Source organism: Medicago sativa, chromosome 7 (assembly GCF_051527215.1).
Source record: "Medicago sativa cultivar Bolivia chromosome 7, Bolivia_mono, whole genome shotgun sequence".
NCBI lineage: Eukaryota > Viridiplantae > Streptophyta > Magnoliopsida > Fabales > Fabaceae > Medicago > Medicago sativa.
In genome coordinates, this window is record NC_140755.1 from 99,365,905 (window position 1) to 99,383,354 (window position 17,450).

General features: G+C 33.4%; 1 protein-coding gene and 1 long non-coding RNA gene across 8 annotated transcripts; both read left to right on the forward strand.

Annotated features, from left to right (window-relative positions):
* Positions 1-10,060: 10,060 nt before the first annotated feature.
* On the forward strand, positions 10,061-16,024 carry LOC146911096 (uncharacterized). Of its 7 annotated transcripts, XR_015020584.1 has the most exons (18): positions 10,065-10,352; positions 10,481-10,535; positions 10,741-10,796; positions 10,902-10,932; positions 11,014-11,101; positions 11,184-11,322; positions 11,457-11,541; positions 11,683-11,805; positions 12,250-12,330; positions 12,549-12,620; positions 13,016-13,208; positions 13,486-13,553; positions 13,652-13,719; positions 13,931-14,447; positions 14,573-14,628; positions 14,942-15,024; positions 15,116-15,197; positions 15,739-16,024. It is a non-coding gene; the product is annotated as an uncharacterized LOC146911096 (long non-coding RNA). The 7 variants fall into 7 exon arrangements; XR_015020590.1 differs by having other exon boundaries at positions 10,061-10,352; positions 13,931-14,628; XR_015020585.1 differs by having other exon boundaries at positions 11,184-11,329; positions 11,503-11,541; positions 13,931-14,628.
* Positions 10,532-12,654, forward strand: LOC146911097 (floral homeotic protein APETALA 2-like). Its single transcript, XM_085729490.1, has 6 exons — positions 10,532-10,535; positions 10,902-10,932; positions 11,014-11,101; positions 11,184-11,329; positions 12,250-12,330; positions 12,549-12,654. Exons 1-6 carry the CDS (start codon positions 10,532-10,534, stop codon positions 12,652-12,654), a joined length of 456 nt encoding a protein of 151 aa, XP_085585616.1.
* Positions 16,025-17,450: the final 1,426 nt, after the last annotated feature.

Genomic DNA, 17,450 nt, shown 5'->3' on the forward strand with positions numbered 1-17,450 from the left:
GACTCAAATTCCACCCAACCAAATCAATAACAATGAGGACCAAAGCCTTTACTTCCGTCTAATGCACTCTCTCGGATTCCAACACCATTCGTAGAAGAGACAAGAAGCTATTCTCAATCTACTCAAAGACCAACACCAAGACACCGCCTTTATGTCTTCCACGACCTCGTCGAAATTCTTAAAATGATTCTTAAAAATCCTCGCATTCCTTTCCTTCCAAATCATCCAAATAGATGCATGCCAATTCAACCAAAAGGCTTTCCGAAGGTACCGAGAGTTCACCTCACCACTCCAACAAGCAAAATGGACAAGCAAACTTTGGGGAGTAATGAAATTAATACCTAACCAATTAAGCACCTTACGCCAAATTAACAACGCCACCTCACAATGCAAAAAGAGATGGGATGTTGTCTCCTCCATATTCCCACATAACACACAAATACAAGGTTCCCCGGTAGGCAAAACATTCCGATGCCGAAGGTTTGCTCCTGTCGGAATACGATCCATAATGGCCATCCAAGAGAAAGCCACGACCTTTGACGGAGCCGGACTCTTCCAATGGTTGACAAACACCTCCTCCTCTAAAGGACTCAACCCTTCTTGAGAGAGAACACCCTCCTCCAATGCTTTATAAGAGGACCTCACCGTGTCTGTTTGGAGGGATAGTTGGCACTTTTTCATTTGATTAAACGATTGTCACTTTTGTATCAACCTCAAATTCCTGAACTGCATAACATATCACATCCTTAGCATATCCACTCCCAATTACTCTCTCCATTTTGATCAGCACTAACCTGTTGTCAGCACTTGCACATAATAAAAGAACAAATAAGTAATCTTCTACTCCATAAATGCTTCAGATGGTAATCGAAGAAAGTTTTCTGCATATTTGTCTCATTATGACATGACAGAAAGATCGATACATTTTTGTGTATGTTGGAGTTGGACTAGCTGTTGCACTTGCAGTTATAGTTGAGCTGATTATATATGATGCGGATGGAACCATTGGTTAATCAAATTGGATGTACTGGTTTCTAGTTTTCTGTTGCGAAATTGAGTTGATTTTGAGGTAGAGATGACTTATGAGCCATGTGGCTTAAATTGTACTACTTTGTTCGATGCAAGAGTTTAGGATTATGGTTTACATGGAGTACTACAACTACTATATTATTTTATTGAAGTTACTTAAAGCATAACAAATTAATAGTTTGAAGCTTGGTGATACACTGAATTCCTCATCCTATCCTATCTATACACTAAACGTGGCAAGTATTATCTACATACAAAACTTTTTACAGTGTTCACTTTTTTGTTTTGTTACATTATCAATTTCTCTTTCAAACAAAGTAGGTATGTATATGGCTATATGCTCATTTGAAGTAGCAAAATTTGTAGCTCTCATCCCTAGTTGCAATTTGCAAATACTGATTACTCAGTAAGAAGTAAGTACCAAAACAAATATTCCATTATTCCTTCAAGAGGATTCAAAAATTGGATCCAAAACAGGATTCCATCGCCTTTGACGAACAGAGTAAATGTCTCCGTTAACTTCAACGACGGTGAAGCTTTCGCGGTTTTATTTCCCTTCCTTTTTCCACTTCCTCTCTCAGCAATCGCAATCTCAATCTCAAACTCCGAAGCTTTAGAATTGATCCTACTCACCGGCACCAACAGGTAAACTTAATAGTCAATGACATTTGCGATTACGGACAAATTCCTCATCGGCACTTAATTGGTCCGTGTGCTTTACGGAATGACATTTGCTCTATTGGACAAAGCTCTCCAATCTCAATAGTCAATGATTAGGCCAGGAGTTAGGATATTGTTTGAAAATTTTAAGGCCAAGAGTAGTTTATAAATAACATTCACACTCCCTAACAGGATAATGTGTCTTTTACAAAGAACGTGTCTTTTACAAAGAACAAAACTGTAAGCATTCGCAAGTCACACCAAACTCAAAGTAGACAATACCTCAACAAATAAAATATGATGAACTTAAGGTCGGAGCAAGTTGAGGGGTCGAGATTTCAATGTTTGATTTTTCATTTCTCCGCACTTATAATGTTTGAATCTAACCACGAGGGTTATGAGAGTTTCAGAAATGAAGGTTTTATATTGGCTATAGCAATGAAGACACTAGAGCAAAATTAATGTTGGATCTAGTTCAAATAGCAAGTAATGAGATTCATCTAGTTTAAGGTTTGATAGCTGACTAATTTTATTTTAGGTTTTTCTAGACTAGCTGACAAAAAAAAACACGTATTTACGGTAAGAAATTATAGTTTGGGAATTTCTAAAAGCATGTGGTGTATGTGTGTTATATGTGGGGATACACCTAAAAAAATTCTTCTCTTTGTAATTAGATTGGAGAGTTGAAGTTGCACGCAAAAGACCATATAGAAATGGGCCTATTGAACTTAGATATTAAAGAAAAAAAATTGCTCTTTAGACTTTACTATTTACTCTCAGGCATCCCAAAATGACACCTTACCTCAAATAGCAGTTAATTATTGTTCACTGGTCTGCCGTAGTTAATTACCGTTTCAGATCTAGAAATGTATATACAGAAAGAACAGAAACAACAATCATACGACATTTAAGTGCCTTCGGAGCCTCAACTTTTTTTTTTGTCGCTTTGATTCAACATTTTAAGAGTCTATCCTCTTCCACTATATTCACTCTATTGGAACAATATATCAAGCAATGGGGGATCTTCCTTGGAACCCATGGGAGTCGCAGCACCCCCTAAGATTTCTATATATACCTTATTAGCCATATTAAATGAATAATTTTCGTTTGTTTCAGTGAAAAGGCGTTTAGCAAATGTTTTAGAGGTCGCAGAGGTTGCCATGTTCGATATTGCCGCCTTCTTATTTTTTTATATTTCTATTGTATTTTTTATAATTTATTAAAAAAATATAAGTCCTTGTGGGGATTCAAACTTGCACCCCCTACGCCGCATTCAACCAAAATTAATCATTATTCTAGTTAATAATTTCGACAAATTCTTGACAGTTTGATATATATTTTAAAAAGATTTGACACCCCTAAGAAAATAACTCAAGATCTGCCACTGATATTAAGATGAGATTGTCGTTGTCATCTTAGATGCATAAGACAAAAGAACAAACTAGCCCTTCTATATATAATACTTGCAGCATGAAAAGAGTTGCACATACATGCAACATCTACGTAAACATGTTACAACGGGAAGAAAAAAAAAATAGTTGAAAGAGCAATTTTCTTGTCTCATGCCCCATTTGGCCTCCTATAAGAGTAGATTATTAAGCATGAGTTTATTATAGCGGTGAAAAATGTATGGTGTGCACAGGGGCGGATCCAAACTTTAGATACATGTGGAGCTAAAATTTCAAATTAATAATAATGCAAACTAAATATTTTTTTTAATCAACAAATATTATTCTCGTCGAGATTGTGTAAGAAACACAAAAACTCGCGGATCAAATAGTCTAAAATACAGTAGTGTGCTCTTACAAAGGTGCTAAAAACAAAAATGCTTAGCAATTCCATAAAAATAAACACTATGCAAGCCAAAAATGCTTACTGCTAAAGTGACAGACCACACAAAAGCAGCAGCACACCAAAACTATGGGGATGGGATTGAAAGTTGAGAGAGAGGATGAGAAGAGGGCTACTTCTTTTGTGTTTTATCAATTATATAAAAAAAAATAAAAAAAAAAAAGGAAAAAACATGTGGAGCTTTAGCTCCATATGGCGCCAATGTGCATCCGCCCCTGGGTGTGCATTAACGGTGCGTTCAAAATGAATCTATAGTTATGAGTTTTTACTGCATGGTGGTGATGCTGCACCACTATATCCCAAGTAAATTTATGAGAACCTAGAATGAGCTAATTAGAACGAGTAAGAAAAAATTTAAGAGAAGATTTCGAGTAATTTGAGCTTTAGCAGTCATAGTCATTTTAATTAAGTGGTGCCACTGTAAGTCAAATATGAGCCTAGAGAACTAGCTCTATCCCATTTTTTAAAATATTCTTATAACTTGTAAGATTAGCATTTTTTAAATATTATCAAAATATTCTTGTAAGTTTAAAATTACATAAAAAATTTCTCTTAATGAGAACGTTGAGTGAATTAGATCTCCTCTTTAAATTTTTGTCTTAGAATTCATCTGAATCTTCTCAATGTTTTTTACCATTGTAGTTCTTAATTGGCTCATCAATCTTTTAGGTTGTCACACTTTTTTCTTCATCTTCTCACTACTCTATTTCATTTGCTTGTTTATATTCTCACTCTAGATATTTCATTTCATAACTTCCTACATATGGTGCTAATTAAGTGTTAAAGAAATTTACTATTGCCTTTATAGGTGATCTTATCAGAAAAGCAATATCGAAAACGATGTATGTGTTACATGACCTCAATCGGATAGAAACTATATCCATATAAAACGGATGAAACTTTGAAGCTAAGACATCACTTCATCAACTTGCAACAACTAAGGACACCTTTCTAGCTAGCACTCCTTGTGAGAAATAAAACTACAAATTATGGATGGATAATTGCTTTGCACCCTCTTTTATCCAATTTAATTATTAGCGGGTATTTTTAAGTAGTACAACAACATATTTAGCTTAAACCAAACTCAACAATGACACCATTTAACGGACCAAACATCACTATCAAAAAACCACCACCAACGACTTTTTGGGCATTGTACATTGCAATACCTATTACCTATTTGCTTGTACTATCTTTATAAATTGCACTATCGTTCCTTTCTAGTTGAGTTTTTTCCAAAAAAAAAATATATACATATTTTATTTCTGTCATATTCAAATTTCAAGTTAATAACATTAACTCTCTCAAAAAAAAAAGGAAAATGCTATTTATCTAGAAAAATAGCATCAAGAATTTTTCAAGACACATGAGGCAAGTTTTAATTGCATGATTTATTTGTCCACTTCCTATTTTTTAGCCACACCTCCTTGAATTGTGGCAAATAGTGGATTGTGATTGGTTGCTTTTTATTCTTGAAGAATTCTTGATGTTTTTTTTCTAGAGATATAGCATTGCTCAAAAAAAAAAGTTAATAACATTAACTACTACTATTTTTTTTCCACCGCAAATTAGGGCAAGTGGTTGGTGCAGAGCGTGTGAATGTTGCGGATCTTGGAATACTAAGTTTAATTTCTATTGATAAAAAACTATTAACTTTTTTTTAGTGGAATATAATTATTTTTCATTTATATCCTCACTCTATCAACTATTACGTTGATATTAAGAAATCAACTAGAATAAAAAAGGGTAGTGTAGCTCAAATGATTTGAGTTAAGGGTTAATAGTATAGCGATCACGCGTATAAATTCGAGACAACTGATTATTAACATTGATGATTTAAAAGAAACTAGTAAAGTAATTTTTTTTTTTTTTTAAAGAACGATAGAGTAATAATTAGCATTGAAGTTAATTGCTTCAATTACATTTTTGTTTTGTCAAATAATATAACGGTAAATTCACACGTATTAATGTAGACCATATAAATATTGTAGATTTGAATGATATTGGTTTTGTTACGCGTAGCGGTGCATAAGTACATTTAGTCTGAGGCTAACAACGGTATAGTTAGGAGCCAAATTAGTAGAATTTTAGGATGGATGGATTAGGCCCACTTTTCTCAATGTAAGGCTAAGCTATTGTCCCCACAAAATGTTAGTGCCGACCTCTTTGTTTATGGAAAGTTCCCTTAAGAAAGTGCATATTCAATCCCCATTACTAGTCATTTGTGTGAATTGTGAATCTTCTAAATGACAAGGATTGCTCATAATTGTTGGATAATTCCAGAAAATTCTGAGGTAAACGATAAGGACGACAAAAGAGGATAAGCACATGTGTCAGCTTCCTCACATATATATAATAGAAATAATAATATTACAAAATGAAATAGAAATAATAATATTACAAAATGAAATAAGTCTAGTTGATTGCTTTCCTTCACACGGCAGACAAATTTGAAATTGATATTAGTGAGGTATTTGCATTCAATTAATGCATGCAAAATAACATGTATAGCAAGATATGATTTGTCGTATGCACTATGTAGGTTTTATCTACATATTTATCATATAAGTAGTTGAATAACAAAAATTGAATATGATTGAAGAAATTTGATTGTCCAAGAATTTGAATTTTGCTCTCCACCCAGCACGTTTTACTCGCACCCTGCAGCCATGCCAATTTTGCCCTTGCGCATGTTAACTAACGCAAGTGTAATACTATGCGTTAGTTAAGTAACGTTGCGTGACTTAAGATGCGCAAGAGTAAAACTATGCGCATGTTAACTCACGCATAGTCATGTATGTATTAAAGCACTACGTGAGTTAACTCACGCAATGTATTACACTTGCGCGAGTTAACTCACGCACTACTAATATATCAAAATAGCATTAAATGTTGTACTGATGTGCATTGAATGCAGTTTGGGTTCAAACCCTAATATGCTCGTAATTGAACCTAATTACGCCAGTTTAACAATATTATTGGATAATACGACACAATCGATCAAAATTACACCAAAACATAGTTTTTTTCACAATCACATAATCACACATAACAATCCAAACGGTCCAAATTACACAAATTCGCCGGTAATGATCCGTAATCATTTAAACACACTTAATGACACGTAAACGGTCCAAATTACACAAATTTGTCCATAAATTTATAAAATTACATAGTCTCACATAAACGGTCAAACATTACACTATTACACTTAAATAACGATTACACTTCAACTGATCGGACAAAAAGATACAAAGTATTATTCTCAACCATTACCTTAAACATGAAATCAACGTCGCTATCATCTTTGAGAAGTTGTGGATAAAACACGGTCTTCCAGAAGTCCTCTTCCTTATCCTCCCCCAAGTCCAGTCCTGGCACATTTACTATCACATTTACCAATTCGAGCTTGAATTGGAATTTGGACTTTAAATGGTTTGAAATTAAAGCTTGGTTTGACATCGCCGGAACCTTCATTGGAACCTTCTTTTTTGGGCGGTTTCGGTTCAACGCCATCATCCGCGACTTTGTCAACCATCTCCCTAAATATCTATTGAATAAAAAAAATTACAAAGGAAGAAAAAATAAATTACTTGCGGAACAAGCTAACCAAGAACAAAAGTGGCGCCAAAAATTCAAAAAAACATGGCTGCACAGTGGCGTGACTTAAGTCACGCAGCACTAATGCACTTGCGCCAGTTAAGTCGCGCAGCAAGCTAACATGCGCAAGTTAACTTGCGTACCATGCCCTAGTCCCTACGAAAAACAGACGAACCAAGCAGGAAAACTAGCAAAATGAGATGAGTTTAGATGGTACAATACCTGATATTTGATGCTTGATGAGCGTAGAAACTTGCTTCCTGACGATTTGCAATGATTTGGGATGATGATTTAGACCCAAAAAATCGCACTTTTTGGGTTTTTGAAGGTGGAGGGAAAGAAAATGGTGGTTGGAGTTCGGGCTGATGGGTTTTGTTCAAAAACAGAAACATTGCGTGAGTTAACTTGCGCAGCGTGAGTTAACTTACGCAAGGGTAAGTTTGGCATGGCTGCAGGGTGCGAGCAAAATGTGCTGGGTGGAGAGCAATCATCCAAGAATTTTTACAGTTCATGCATTAGGTCTGGGCGTCCTAGATTGATGTAATAAAAAAGAGGGGCCCATTTTACCAAAGTTGGGCTCATGATTTCAAATTTCAGTTTTTTTTAAACGTTTGTTACCGTTGGTGAAGAATCATAGGTCCCAGGCTTAAAGCTTTTAAGGGCAAGCAAATTTTGAACCGTGCGGAGATGGGCACTTGTTGAAAAAGGTATGCAGTATCATAAATTTTCGTTAGATATGTGCAATAATTTGCAATTGTGCCACCTTCCTTCCTAACCAATAAAATACTTCCTCCGTTCCTTTTTAAGTGTCACTTTTGGAGAAATTTTTTGTTTTTATTTAACTGTCACTTTCAAAGTTCAATGCAACATTAAATGTTGTTTTATCAATATTGCCCTTAGTTATTTATTACGGAGAGAGAAATATATGAAATGTGATATTAAATGAATAAGGCTATTATAGTAAAAGTATGAATTATTGTATCAAAAAGTAGTAACAATTATTGATTGTCTTGGTTTGTGTAAAATGTCAAAAAGTGACAATTAAAAAGGAACGGAGGTAGTAATAAATATGAATATATATAGTAAAAAGGTACACATGATGTTTCCTCTTATCATTTCATTCTTTTTCATTTCGGGCGTGTCTAAATTCAAGTAATTTATATAACTTATTTTTCTTTTCTAATTATGTTTTTTAACAACAATTTGTAATTATGTTGTTAGGTTAGAATACTTGATCGGATACAATTTAACATAATTTTTCAACGTCCATCTAAATATTTTTGGTTACATGTTTAGCTTGTGGACTACTAGCGGGTGATTGTTTAATTTTATAACCTAAAGAGACAAAGTTAAATATTTGATGGAGAATGTTTGGCTAAATGTCTTCCCCAAAAAATCTAATTTAACAATTTAATTAATTAACTTAAAATTGACGGTGACATGTATATATAATCAAATTTAAATTAGTAGAATATACTATTTTAAAACAAATAGTATATAGTTATCTATGTCGTGAGATGAGTTAGATAAGAGTACATATGTAAAGGGTTTTTTTGTTTAGAAGATGTAAAGAATATTTGTATTTTTTAATTATTATACTTGTATATATAAATTAAATACTTTAGCAATGGCATGCACTATATATCTATAACAATTTCTAATTTCTACTTTTTTCCGCCGTTATGTTGCAACCAGATAAATAGGGAAACAAATGATGAAAAGAAGCAATTATGATCATGCAATGGTTAGTTGGTGCACAGTGGAATTTAGGTTGATTGTCAACCCAAGCACATCTGACCAAACAAAGGAAAATTTGAAAAGATAGCCTCATAAATGAAACATACTCTAAAATGTTTAAAATGTCAGTGTACATAATAGATGGAGTATTGTCTAAATAATTTCAATTCGAAAAACACAAGTATCTTGTGTTGTCCCCTAAAAAAAAAGTATCTTGTGTTGTGATATGATAGGATTTTAATTCTTTGATATGCTTTCCTTGCCAAAGAATAGAGAAAGATACATTTCTTTTCCCTATTCCTCCTTCAATTTGTCATTGCTTATGACTGTTATTTTTTATATAAGCAAGGAATCTGATTAAAATTATGAGGAATGCTAAGCACCATCGCTTAGACAGTCGCTCTTGGATACTTTCTCTCCTATTGGTCCTAATTATGACTATTAAAATGGTTTGTAACAGGCAACCGGCTAGATTGGTACCAATTTATTATTTTCATTTAATTTAAAATAAGAAGGCCCATTTAATTAGCTTTACGTTTCCAGACTTGGCTTTTCTCAAATCCCTTGTCTTCATCAAGCTCGTCAAAAACTCATGGCAAGAAAAGAATTGAGCCTTTGCACTACAACTCAATCCTTTGAACCATTGATGTGAAGAAAGCACCTGAATCATTGAAAAATTGTTATGGGGTTGATGTTGGGTAACACGTAACATGGATGAAGAAGTCAGATTCAAACAAATTTCATCTGGTTCACCGTGAGATTTTTTTGTTGCAGATGAGATAAAGATGAAGATATAGAGACAATAATTTTTTAGAAAACCAAAGAACCCATTTTTTTTAAATAGACAAAGAACACATTTTTCATTCATAAGAGAGTAATATGTGTTTGGCCTGCTGAGATATGGTAGTTTTTTTTGGCAGATTTGTACTTGATGGTCAGATCTGGTGCGGTAAAGAAGAACACGAGTGATGTTTTTTTTGGTTGAATTTTGAATAAAAAAATAGTGAGCCTAAACCAGCATAACAGGTTAACAGGTATTTGGTCTTAAAAAATTGATGACGTGGACCAATGATTAAGGGAGTGTATGAGAGAGAGTGTTAGAGAGAGTGCACATAGCATCCCTCTAAAATTATTTCTTATCTACTAAACTAGATAGGAAAATGCTTGTCCGTACGTTTGACAATTTTGCCCTTGGAGGGGTATTTTGGTAAATTGGTAAATGGCCATCTCCCTCATATATATATATATGTTGTGGTACAATTTCTTTTTCTCTTCCTTCTTCTTCAGTCCGGTTCTCTTCTCCTCACACGGTAAACAAAAAAACGGGTTCTCTTCTTCCTCACACCGCCACCTTGCCGTCTCCTCCGTCGACCTCGCCGTTGAACACACCAATCTCCACCGTTTTCTTCTTTCTCAGTGTGCGACGTCTTCTTCGTTTTGCTTCTTCTTCCGTTTGTCTCTATCATCAATCAAAGGTTGGAGTTTTAACTTTGATCTGCTTGCATGTCCCATTTTTTGGTGCGATTTTGTTCTTCTAATTGATTGAGGCATTTTTTCTTTTTAATCGATTTAGATTTTTTGGTATGTCTTTGGTTGATTGCAGTTCTGAGATGATGACCTTGAATTTGAAAATACCATTTGGCATGGATCAGATATGGGTAAGTTTCAATTTGGGATGTTACTGGTTTTTTTTTGTTCCTATCTTTCCAAGTTTTTATTTTTCACTTCATTTTAGGAAATTATGATTGTATTTGCATAGATTTTTATGAGTTTGTAGTTATATTTGATCAGTCTGTGTGATTGCTTCTCTTCCTTTTGATTTTCTCTATTGCTGATTTGTTTGTGCTTTGTTTGATTTCTCAGCATCAGATGACACACAAAAGTCCTACAGATCATTAGGATCATCTCAGGGGTGGACGGTATAAATACTTGACTATTTTTTTTCTTTGATTTTGGAACTAATTAGTATATTATATGATTTACTATTTTAGGCATTGTTTTAGTTTTGTATTTGATTTTTGTAGGTGGATTTAACACAGCTCATGTTGCTGCTAGGTAAATCTTTGAACATATTTTCAATTTTTTTGTGTAATTAATTTTTTTATGGTTGAGTTGATTCCAAATTTTGAATATCAGAGCCTATGATCGAGCTGCGATTAAATTCAGGGGAGTTGGTGCTTACATAAATTTCAATTTGAATGATTATGATGATGATCTTAAACAGGTTAGAGAATTTTCAAGTATACTTGATGAATGTGAAACTAGATGGATTATATCATGTAATTTTTCGATATTTTGTTACTTAGACGAAGAATTTATCGAAAGATGAGTCTTTGCAAACACTTCGTCTACAAATCAATGTTTTCTCAAGAGGGAGTTCGAAGTACAGAGGAGTAACACTGCACAAATGTGGCAGTTGGGAAGCTCGAATGGGTCAATTCCTTGGTAAAAAGTCCTATTTTTAATTTAACTGAAGTTATTTAGGAGTAACTTACCAACAAAATTGTTCACGGTTTAGTTTATATTGGCTTTGTATAATTTTGATTGATATTGAAACATCATGTATCTGGCTAATGTAGTGTAACTTTTTAAATTGTGGCCGCGCCATGGTCCGTGATATAACAGAGAATTGCTGCATTACATGATGCAATCTACAGGATGATGGTTTGTTTTTGCCTCCTTTCTATTCATTTTCTTTCCTAGAGGATGATGGTTACCCTGTTCCAGCTCTGATACATTAACTTTTTCCTGATACAATAACTTTGTTCAATTTATTTAAATGGTTTGGTGGCTCTCTCTTTGCAGGCCAAAACATCAGGAAGTTGTTTAAGGATGGCTTCATTATCAGGAAGCCAACTAAGATTCACTCCCTATCCTGTGCTAGGAACATGAAGGAGGCCAAGAGGAAGGGACGTCATTCTAGATATGGTATTTAACTATTTTAAACCTTGATAGTTTTAATGAATTGAAGGATATAGATTATGGAAAATCTCTGTTAGTTTGTAAGGTGGTGCTTGTCTGCTTGTGAAGTTATCGTCATTTAGACATTATAGAATAGAATTCATTCTATTTTGTTTGCAAGATTAGTTAATTAGTTGTGCTGAGTATTCTAGGATATGAAAGTTATATACATTCTGAAACCTATTCACCAACAGTAGAATTTTATGGCATTTATTTGAACCAAAATTTTAGAGCAACTTATTATCAACCTTATTTGAAGTGTATGGAGTGCAAGTTCAAAAACAAATAAACCTATCTGATACTTTATTTGGATGAGAGCAAGTTAGAATCATATGATTTCTTAATTTTGTTTTTGAACTGCATGGAGTGTGCAACTTTTGAATATGAAATGTTGTTATTTCTTATTTACAGATGTGTCGTGGTCGAGGACAGCGTTATAGGTCTAGCAGCCGCTAAAGTAGCTGGGATGAAGTGTATAGTAACAAAGAGCGGGTATATTTCTATTTACTGAATGGAAAGCAACTTTATGTTTTTTTATAGGCAGACAATAGTAAGTTATGTTAGTTTCCCGGATCAAATCCGAGATCTCTGACTTTAAACTCCTTCAATGTCCCTTAGCTCACCAACCGAGCTGCCTTCGTAGTGTGGGACTTCTAAACATGTAGTGACTTTTCATTTGACTTCTTCTTAATCTCAAATGCATTATGCAGGTATACGGCAAATGGAGATTTCTTAAATGCAGACGTTGTATTTGACTTCATTGGTGATCCTCCTGAGGAGAGGTTTGATTTGGCATTTTGTGGTAGCCTTCTTTAGAAGCAATATGTCAGCTAGCAAACTGTGAAGTGATGAGGATTTTGCATGATTATTCAAGTCTCCTTCACTATTTCTATCAGTGCTAAATTCCTCATTTCTTTTCACTCTTACCCTATTAAGCCAATGATGAAAAGATCAATGTTTATATTGGTTGTGTATAGAAGCTTATTTCTTGATTGTTATAGAAATTTTGTTTGTGCGCTTTTAAAAAATGTTATCAGTCCTGTAATTTGCTCCACGAATGAGTTAGCTTCTCTGATATGAAATGTTGATGCTAATTAATGTTGTTGGATTATTTTGGGTTTGATTATTTTGTGATTTTCTGATTCTGATTCTGGGTTTGATTATTTTGTTTTTTTAGATGGACAATGAATTTGAGGATGGACAAGCAACTTCTGATATGATGGCAAGCAGTCAACAAAGGTTAATTTAACAGTTGCTTATTCTGGGTTTGATTATTCTTTGAATGTGATTTCAGTCCTTTATCTGGAAGGTGTTTACTATGAGAGAGAGAAATGGAAGGACAATAGAAAGTGGTTCAATTGATTCACATGGTGAGTTCTATTTCAAATTCATTGTAGTTTATCTAAATTAGAGGCATATAATTTTCTCACAATCTATACAGTTAGAATAATCTTTTTTATTGTAATAGGTGACAAGCATAGACAATGTTAATCTCCATTTATATGTTAAATAGTTGAATTTTATATAATTTCTAATCTGTCTCAAATTAATTTTCCATTTTATTATAATTCTTCCTGGATCTTCATTTATGGCAACAATCAGATCTTTAAAAGTTGTTTCTAAATGTTGACTTTTGTATTTTATCAGGTGTGACATCAAACACAGATGCCGCACAGCTTGCAGAAACATTTGTTGTTGCAAAATGCCCTACAAAGGTATATAATCGTTCGTTTTCGAACTTGTCATTTGTCCAATGATCGGAAATGGAATATCTTATTATCATAATCTTTGTAATTCTTTATTGCACTTGCAGTTCATATTGGCATGGCAGCAAAGTGCAAAATCAGGCTCTACTATTGGCATTGATTCTTCCCTTAAGAGGTAAGTTCTGAAACAACTCAGTCTTCTTAAATATCTCAATGGCTTGATTAATTTTGCAGAAGCCTACTTACTGATGGATCATTGTTTCATAATTTGGACCAGTAACTTTCATAAGCTATCATATATTAATTTCCAAATTGGTTAATTTGGTTATAAATCACTTTGCTAACTCATAGTTCATCTATTTTCCTCTTTTCGTTCCTGCTTTCAGCTATGAGAGGGAGCGAAGATTACGAGTTACTATTGTTTATGGAATGGCTAGGTTGTGCAGCTAACTACGAGGATTATTCAGGGGATAAGAATTATCAGAGGACCCCATTTTTGTCTGTAGAAGCAATCTCAATAGCGACTATTAATAAAGAGAAAAAAAAGTAAGTTAATTAGTTCACTCATATTCGAGTATAAACCAGTTGGTTGGATGTATCAAGAGAGAGCATTGTGCAATATGGGAAGAGAAAAAGGTTTTGATTTGGATTTTGCAACTCAACTTGATCTTTCCCTTTCATTTTCGTATAAATATAGAGCATTGGAAAAATTTGAGGAGAAGCAAATAAAGGAATGAATTATGTAGTTAGATAAGTTTCTAGGATTTAAGCTTTCACCTGATTGGTTAGAGTTGAAGGCTTGGTTGTATATTGCATTAGATGATTATGATAGTGCTATAAGAGATATTAGAGCTTTGTTAACCATGGAGGCTAACTACATAACTTTACATGGGAGGATTAAAGGTAAGTGCTTGGTTCAAATTCTTAATAGTAGAATTCAGAAGAAGAATCAAGTTGACTGTTGGATGCAGTTATAACAACAATGGTATTCAGTTGATGATGTTGGTTCTTTGGCTATTATACATCAGATGCATGAGCCTGGAAAGAGCCTGCTAGAGTTTCGTCTGTCGCTACTACTCTTGAGGTAAGCATCTTCGGAACTAACTCAAAAGTATCACTTTTTCCTAATTTTTCAAATTTGACCTATATATGTAGCATTGATACTTCAGATTGAATGCGTGTTTAGTGTCTGACGTCGACATGATTCTCACACGTGGTTTATTCATATACTTATTTTCTTAAACTATTACAACTGTCTATGTGTGAGTATAATGTCTAGCGTCTGTCTCAATTATTCTTATATTTTGACTAGATGCAAACTCACGCGCTGCACGTGTTAGTAAATACAATTGGTTAAAATTTGATTTATTTACTAAACATGCTCTTATGTTGAACAGATTAAACTGTCAGAAGGCTGCAAAGAGATACTTGCCTGATTCTACCGGCAAATACTGCAAGTCTATCACAAAATCAAAGAAGGGTTAGACACATCTACATTACTAAATCTATATTTCATCAAATACTTCTTTCATATTTAATATTATTGATCATGGTCTTTTTTATATTTTCAGGTAAATTAAATTCAGTTCTGACTAAGATGAACATGTTTGGAAAAAAAAGCTGATGGTTTTGCACATGGCGTTCGAGAGCATGGTATGTAATCTTGGAAGACTTATTTTCAATTTTTCACCTTTGCTTAGTTTCAAGGCATGAAACAAGCACTTTGTGATAGTGCACAAATTTCTGTAGTACTGTTCTAGACCTTATTCATGTAAATAATATCAAATATGAGTTTTTATATATTGCCTTCATATGGTATCAAGAACATCCCATTCTTAGTTTAACAAAATCTAACTGGAGTTTCTTATGAACTTTGATATATTTCAAGACATGGAAATGCATAACAGAAACTGTGGCGCGAATCCTTATAATGGATGCATAAATCTAATTGCAAAGTAATACAGCTCTTTGCCTAAGGCCTTATAAGTAGAATTATGCAGCAGCACTGCATACAGCAGACAAAATATTTCACACACATGATACTCTTATAATCAGAATTGAAAATCCTTATATAGCATGAGCATATAGATCAGTAGTTGTGATATGTAGCATCTGAAATGCATATTATTATTTTGGTCCATAGTTCGATCATGTATCATTTTATCCGCGTTAATTTTTTCATCTTGTTTTGTAGATGATGGTAGGCCTAATATCTGCAACAGTTGGTTGTGTTTGAAAAAACCACGCATGTGTATTGGTGGATGATCTTTGAGCAACGTCAAAACAATCAGAATATACACCTGTGTTTTTAATGTTGGTATCAGAGTTTCTGATATAGTTTTTGCATAAATGTTTGTTTACTGTTTCAGCAATAATGCCAACAGGATTGGCACAATCATTGTATTGTAAGTTGTAACTGAAATATATTGAACTAATGTTATGTTCAAAGGTATTTAGAAAAGGCTTTTGCCATTGATGTCCTCTATTGTTTAACTAACCTTATTTCACAATACTCACCAATGACTCCTTTCCATTGACTATACTTTGTTTTGAATGTCATATTTTTGTGGGATCAATGTGAGTACAGATTATTGCAATTCTCTTTTTATTTTTTTGTGATGTGAATTCCACATGTTTGATTCTTGTCTGGATAATTTATATTTTATTTGTCTTTAAGATTAATTGATAAATGGGTTTTTCTGTTAAAAAATTAATAATCGATAAATGGTTTTAAAAAATATTCAATGATCCTCTTCCCACATCCAATTTGTGACAGGGTGGAGTTTTAGTATTTGCCAACCAGGAAGTTTAAACTGTTGCTAAACTAAGAATGAGCACCAGCTCTTGACTGCATAAGTTTTCTTGGTGCAAGATAGATTGTGCACTACATTTTATATTGTTACTTCTCACCCTTGTGTTCCTTTGAGTCCATTTTCCTTCTACTTTTTTGCCTACATTCTAAAAATTTGGAAGCAATACAAACAATATCAATGATTTTAACCGTTAAAATCTTATCGTTTTGTTGATTCTAATATTTTTGAATTCATAGCAAACATTTATTTTAAAGTTTGAATTGAATTTAGAGATTTTGTTACAATAATTATTATCCATTCTTTTACAATTCAAAAGGTTATCAGCTATAGTTCATAGACAAGACTTTTACTGATGTAGTTTTTGGTTAGCAGTTTGTTCTTCTACAATTCTCACCAATGACTTTTGTTTTAAATGGCATGTCACTATAGGTTCAAGTGAGTACACATTATAGCAATTCTGTTTTTGTTATTAGCATTGATGTGAATTTCACATGTATAACCTTTGTATGAATAATTTTATTTTACTTTTCTTAAGAATAATTGATGCATGGATTTCAAATACATTCACAATTATCTCCTCACTGCCCCGATCGAATTTTATAGACAAAATTACACATTTAGTCCCTTAACTTTATTTTAGGTAACACTTTCGTCCTTTATTTTTTTTTTATCACGATTTAGTCCTTTATGTTATAAAATTACAATATCTTATCATTTTTTATGAGATTTTTTTCAAAGAAATTTTATTTTCTAGGCTTGGATGATGAGGATTTGCAATTGTCTATGAGTTTGATGAATTTTTTTTGGAGTTTTTGATTTTTTTTCCATAAAAAAGGATTATGAAATTTTGAACGGATTATGTATGGATGTTTAAAAGTTGAGGTTTTTGGTAATTAAAAAAAGTTTTTATTTGTACCAAAAAATAAATAAATTCAAAACTCCATGGGTACCCTGGATACCTGAATACCCACGAGTACCCGTATAATGGGTACCCATGAGGTTAGATTGACTCTGCATAGTGCAGGGGTGGTGGATCAAATCAAGTACACAGTTCACAATTATTCTACTAAATTAACTTTACGGTTATTGAGTT

What these genes read in the sequence shown, in the direction of transcription:
- LOC146911097 (XM_085729490.1), top strand. An exon ending in ATGATGATGATCTTAAACAG is followed by an intron (nt 11,102 to 11,183) that starts GTTAGAGAATTT and finishes TTTGTTACTTAG; the next exon opens with ACGAAGAATTTATCGAAAGA. An exon ending in TGTATAGTAACAAAGAGCGG is followed by an intron (nt 12,331 to 12,548) that starts GTATATTTCTAT and finishes TGCATTATGCAG; the next exon opens with GTATACGGCAAATGGAGATT.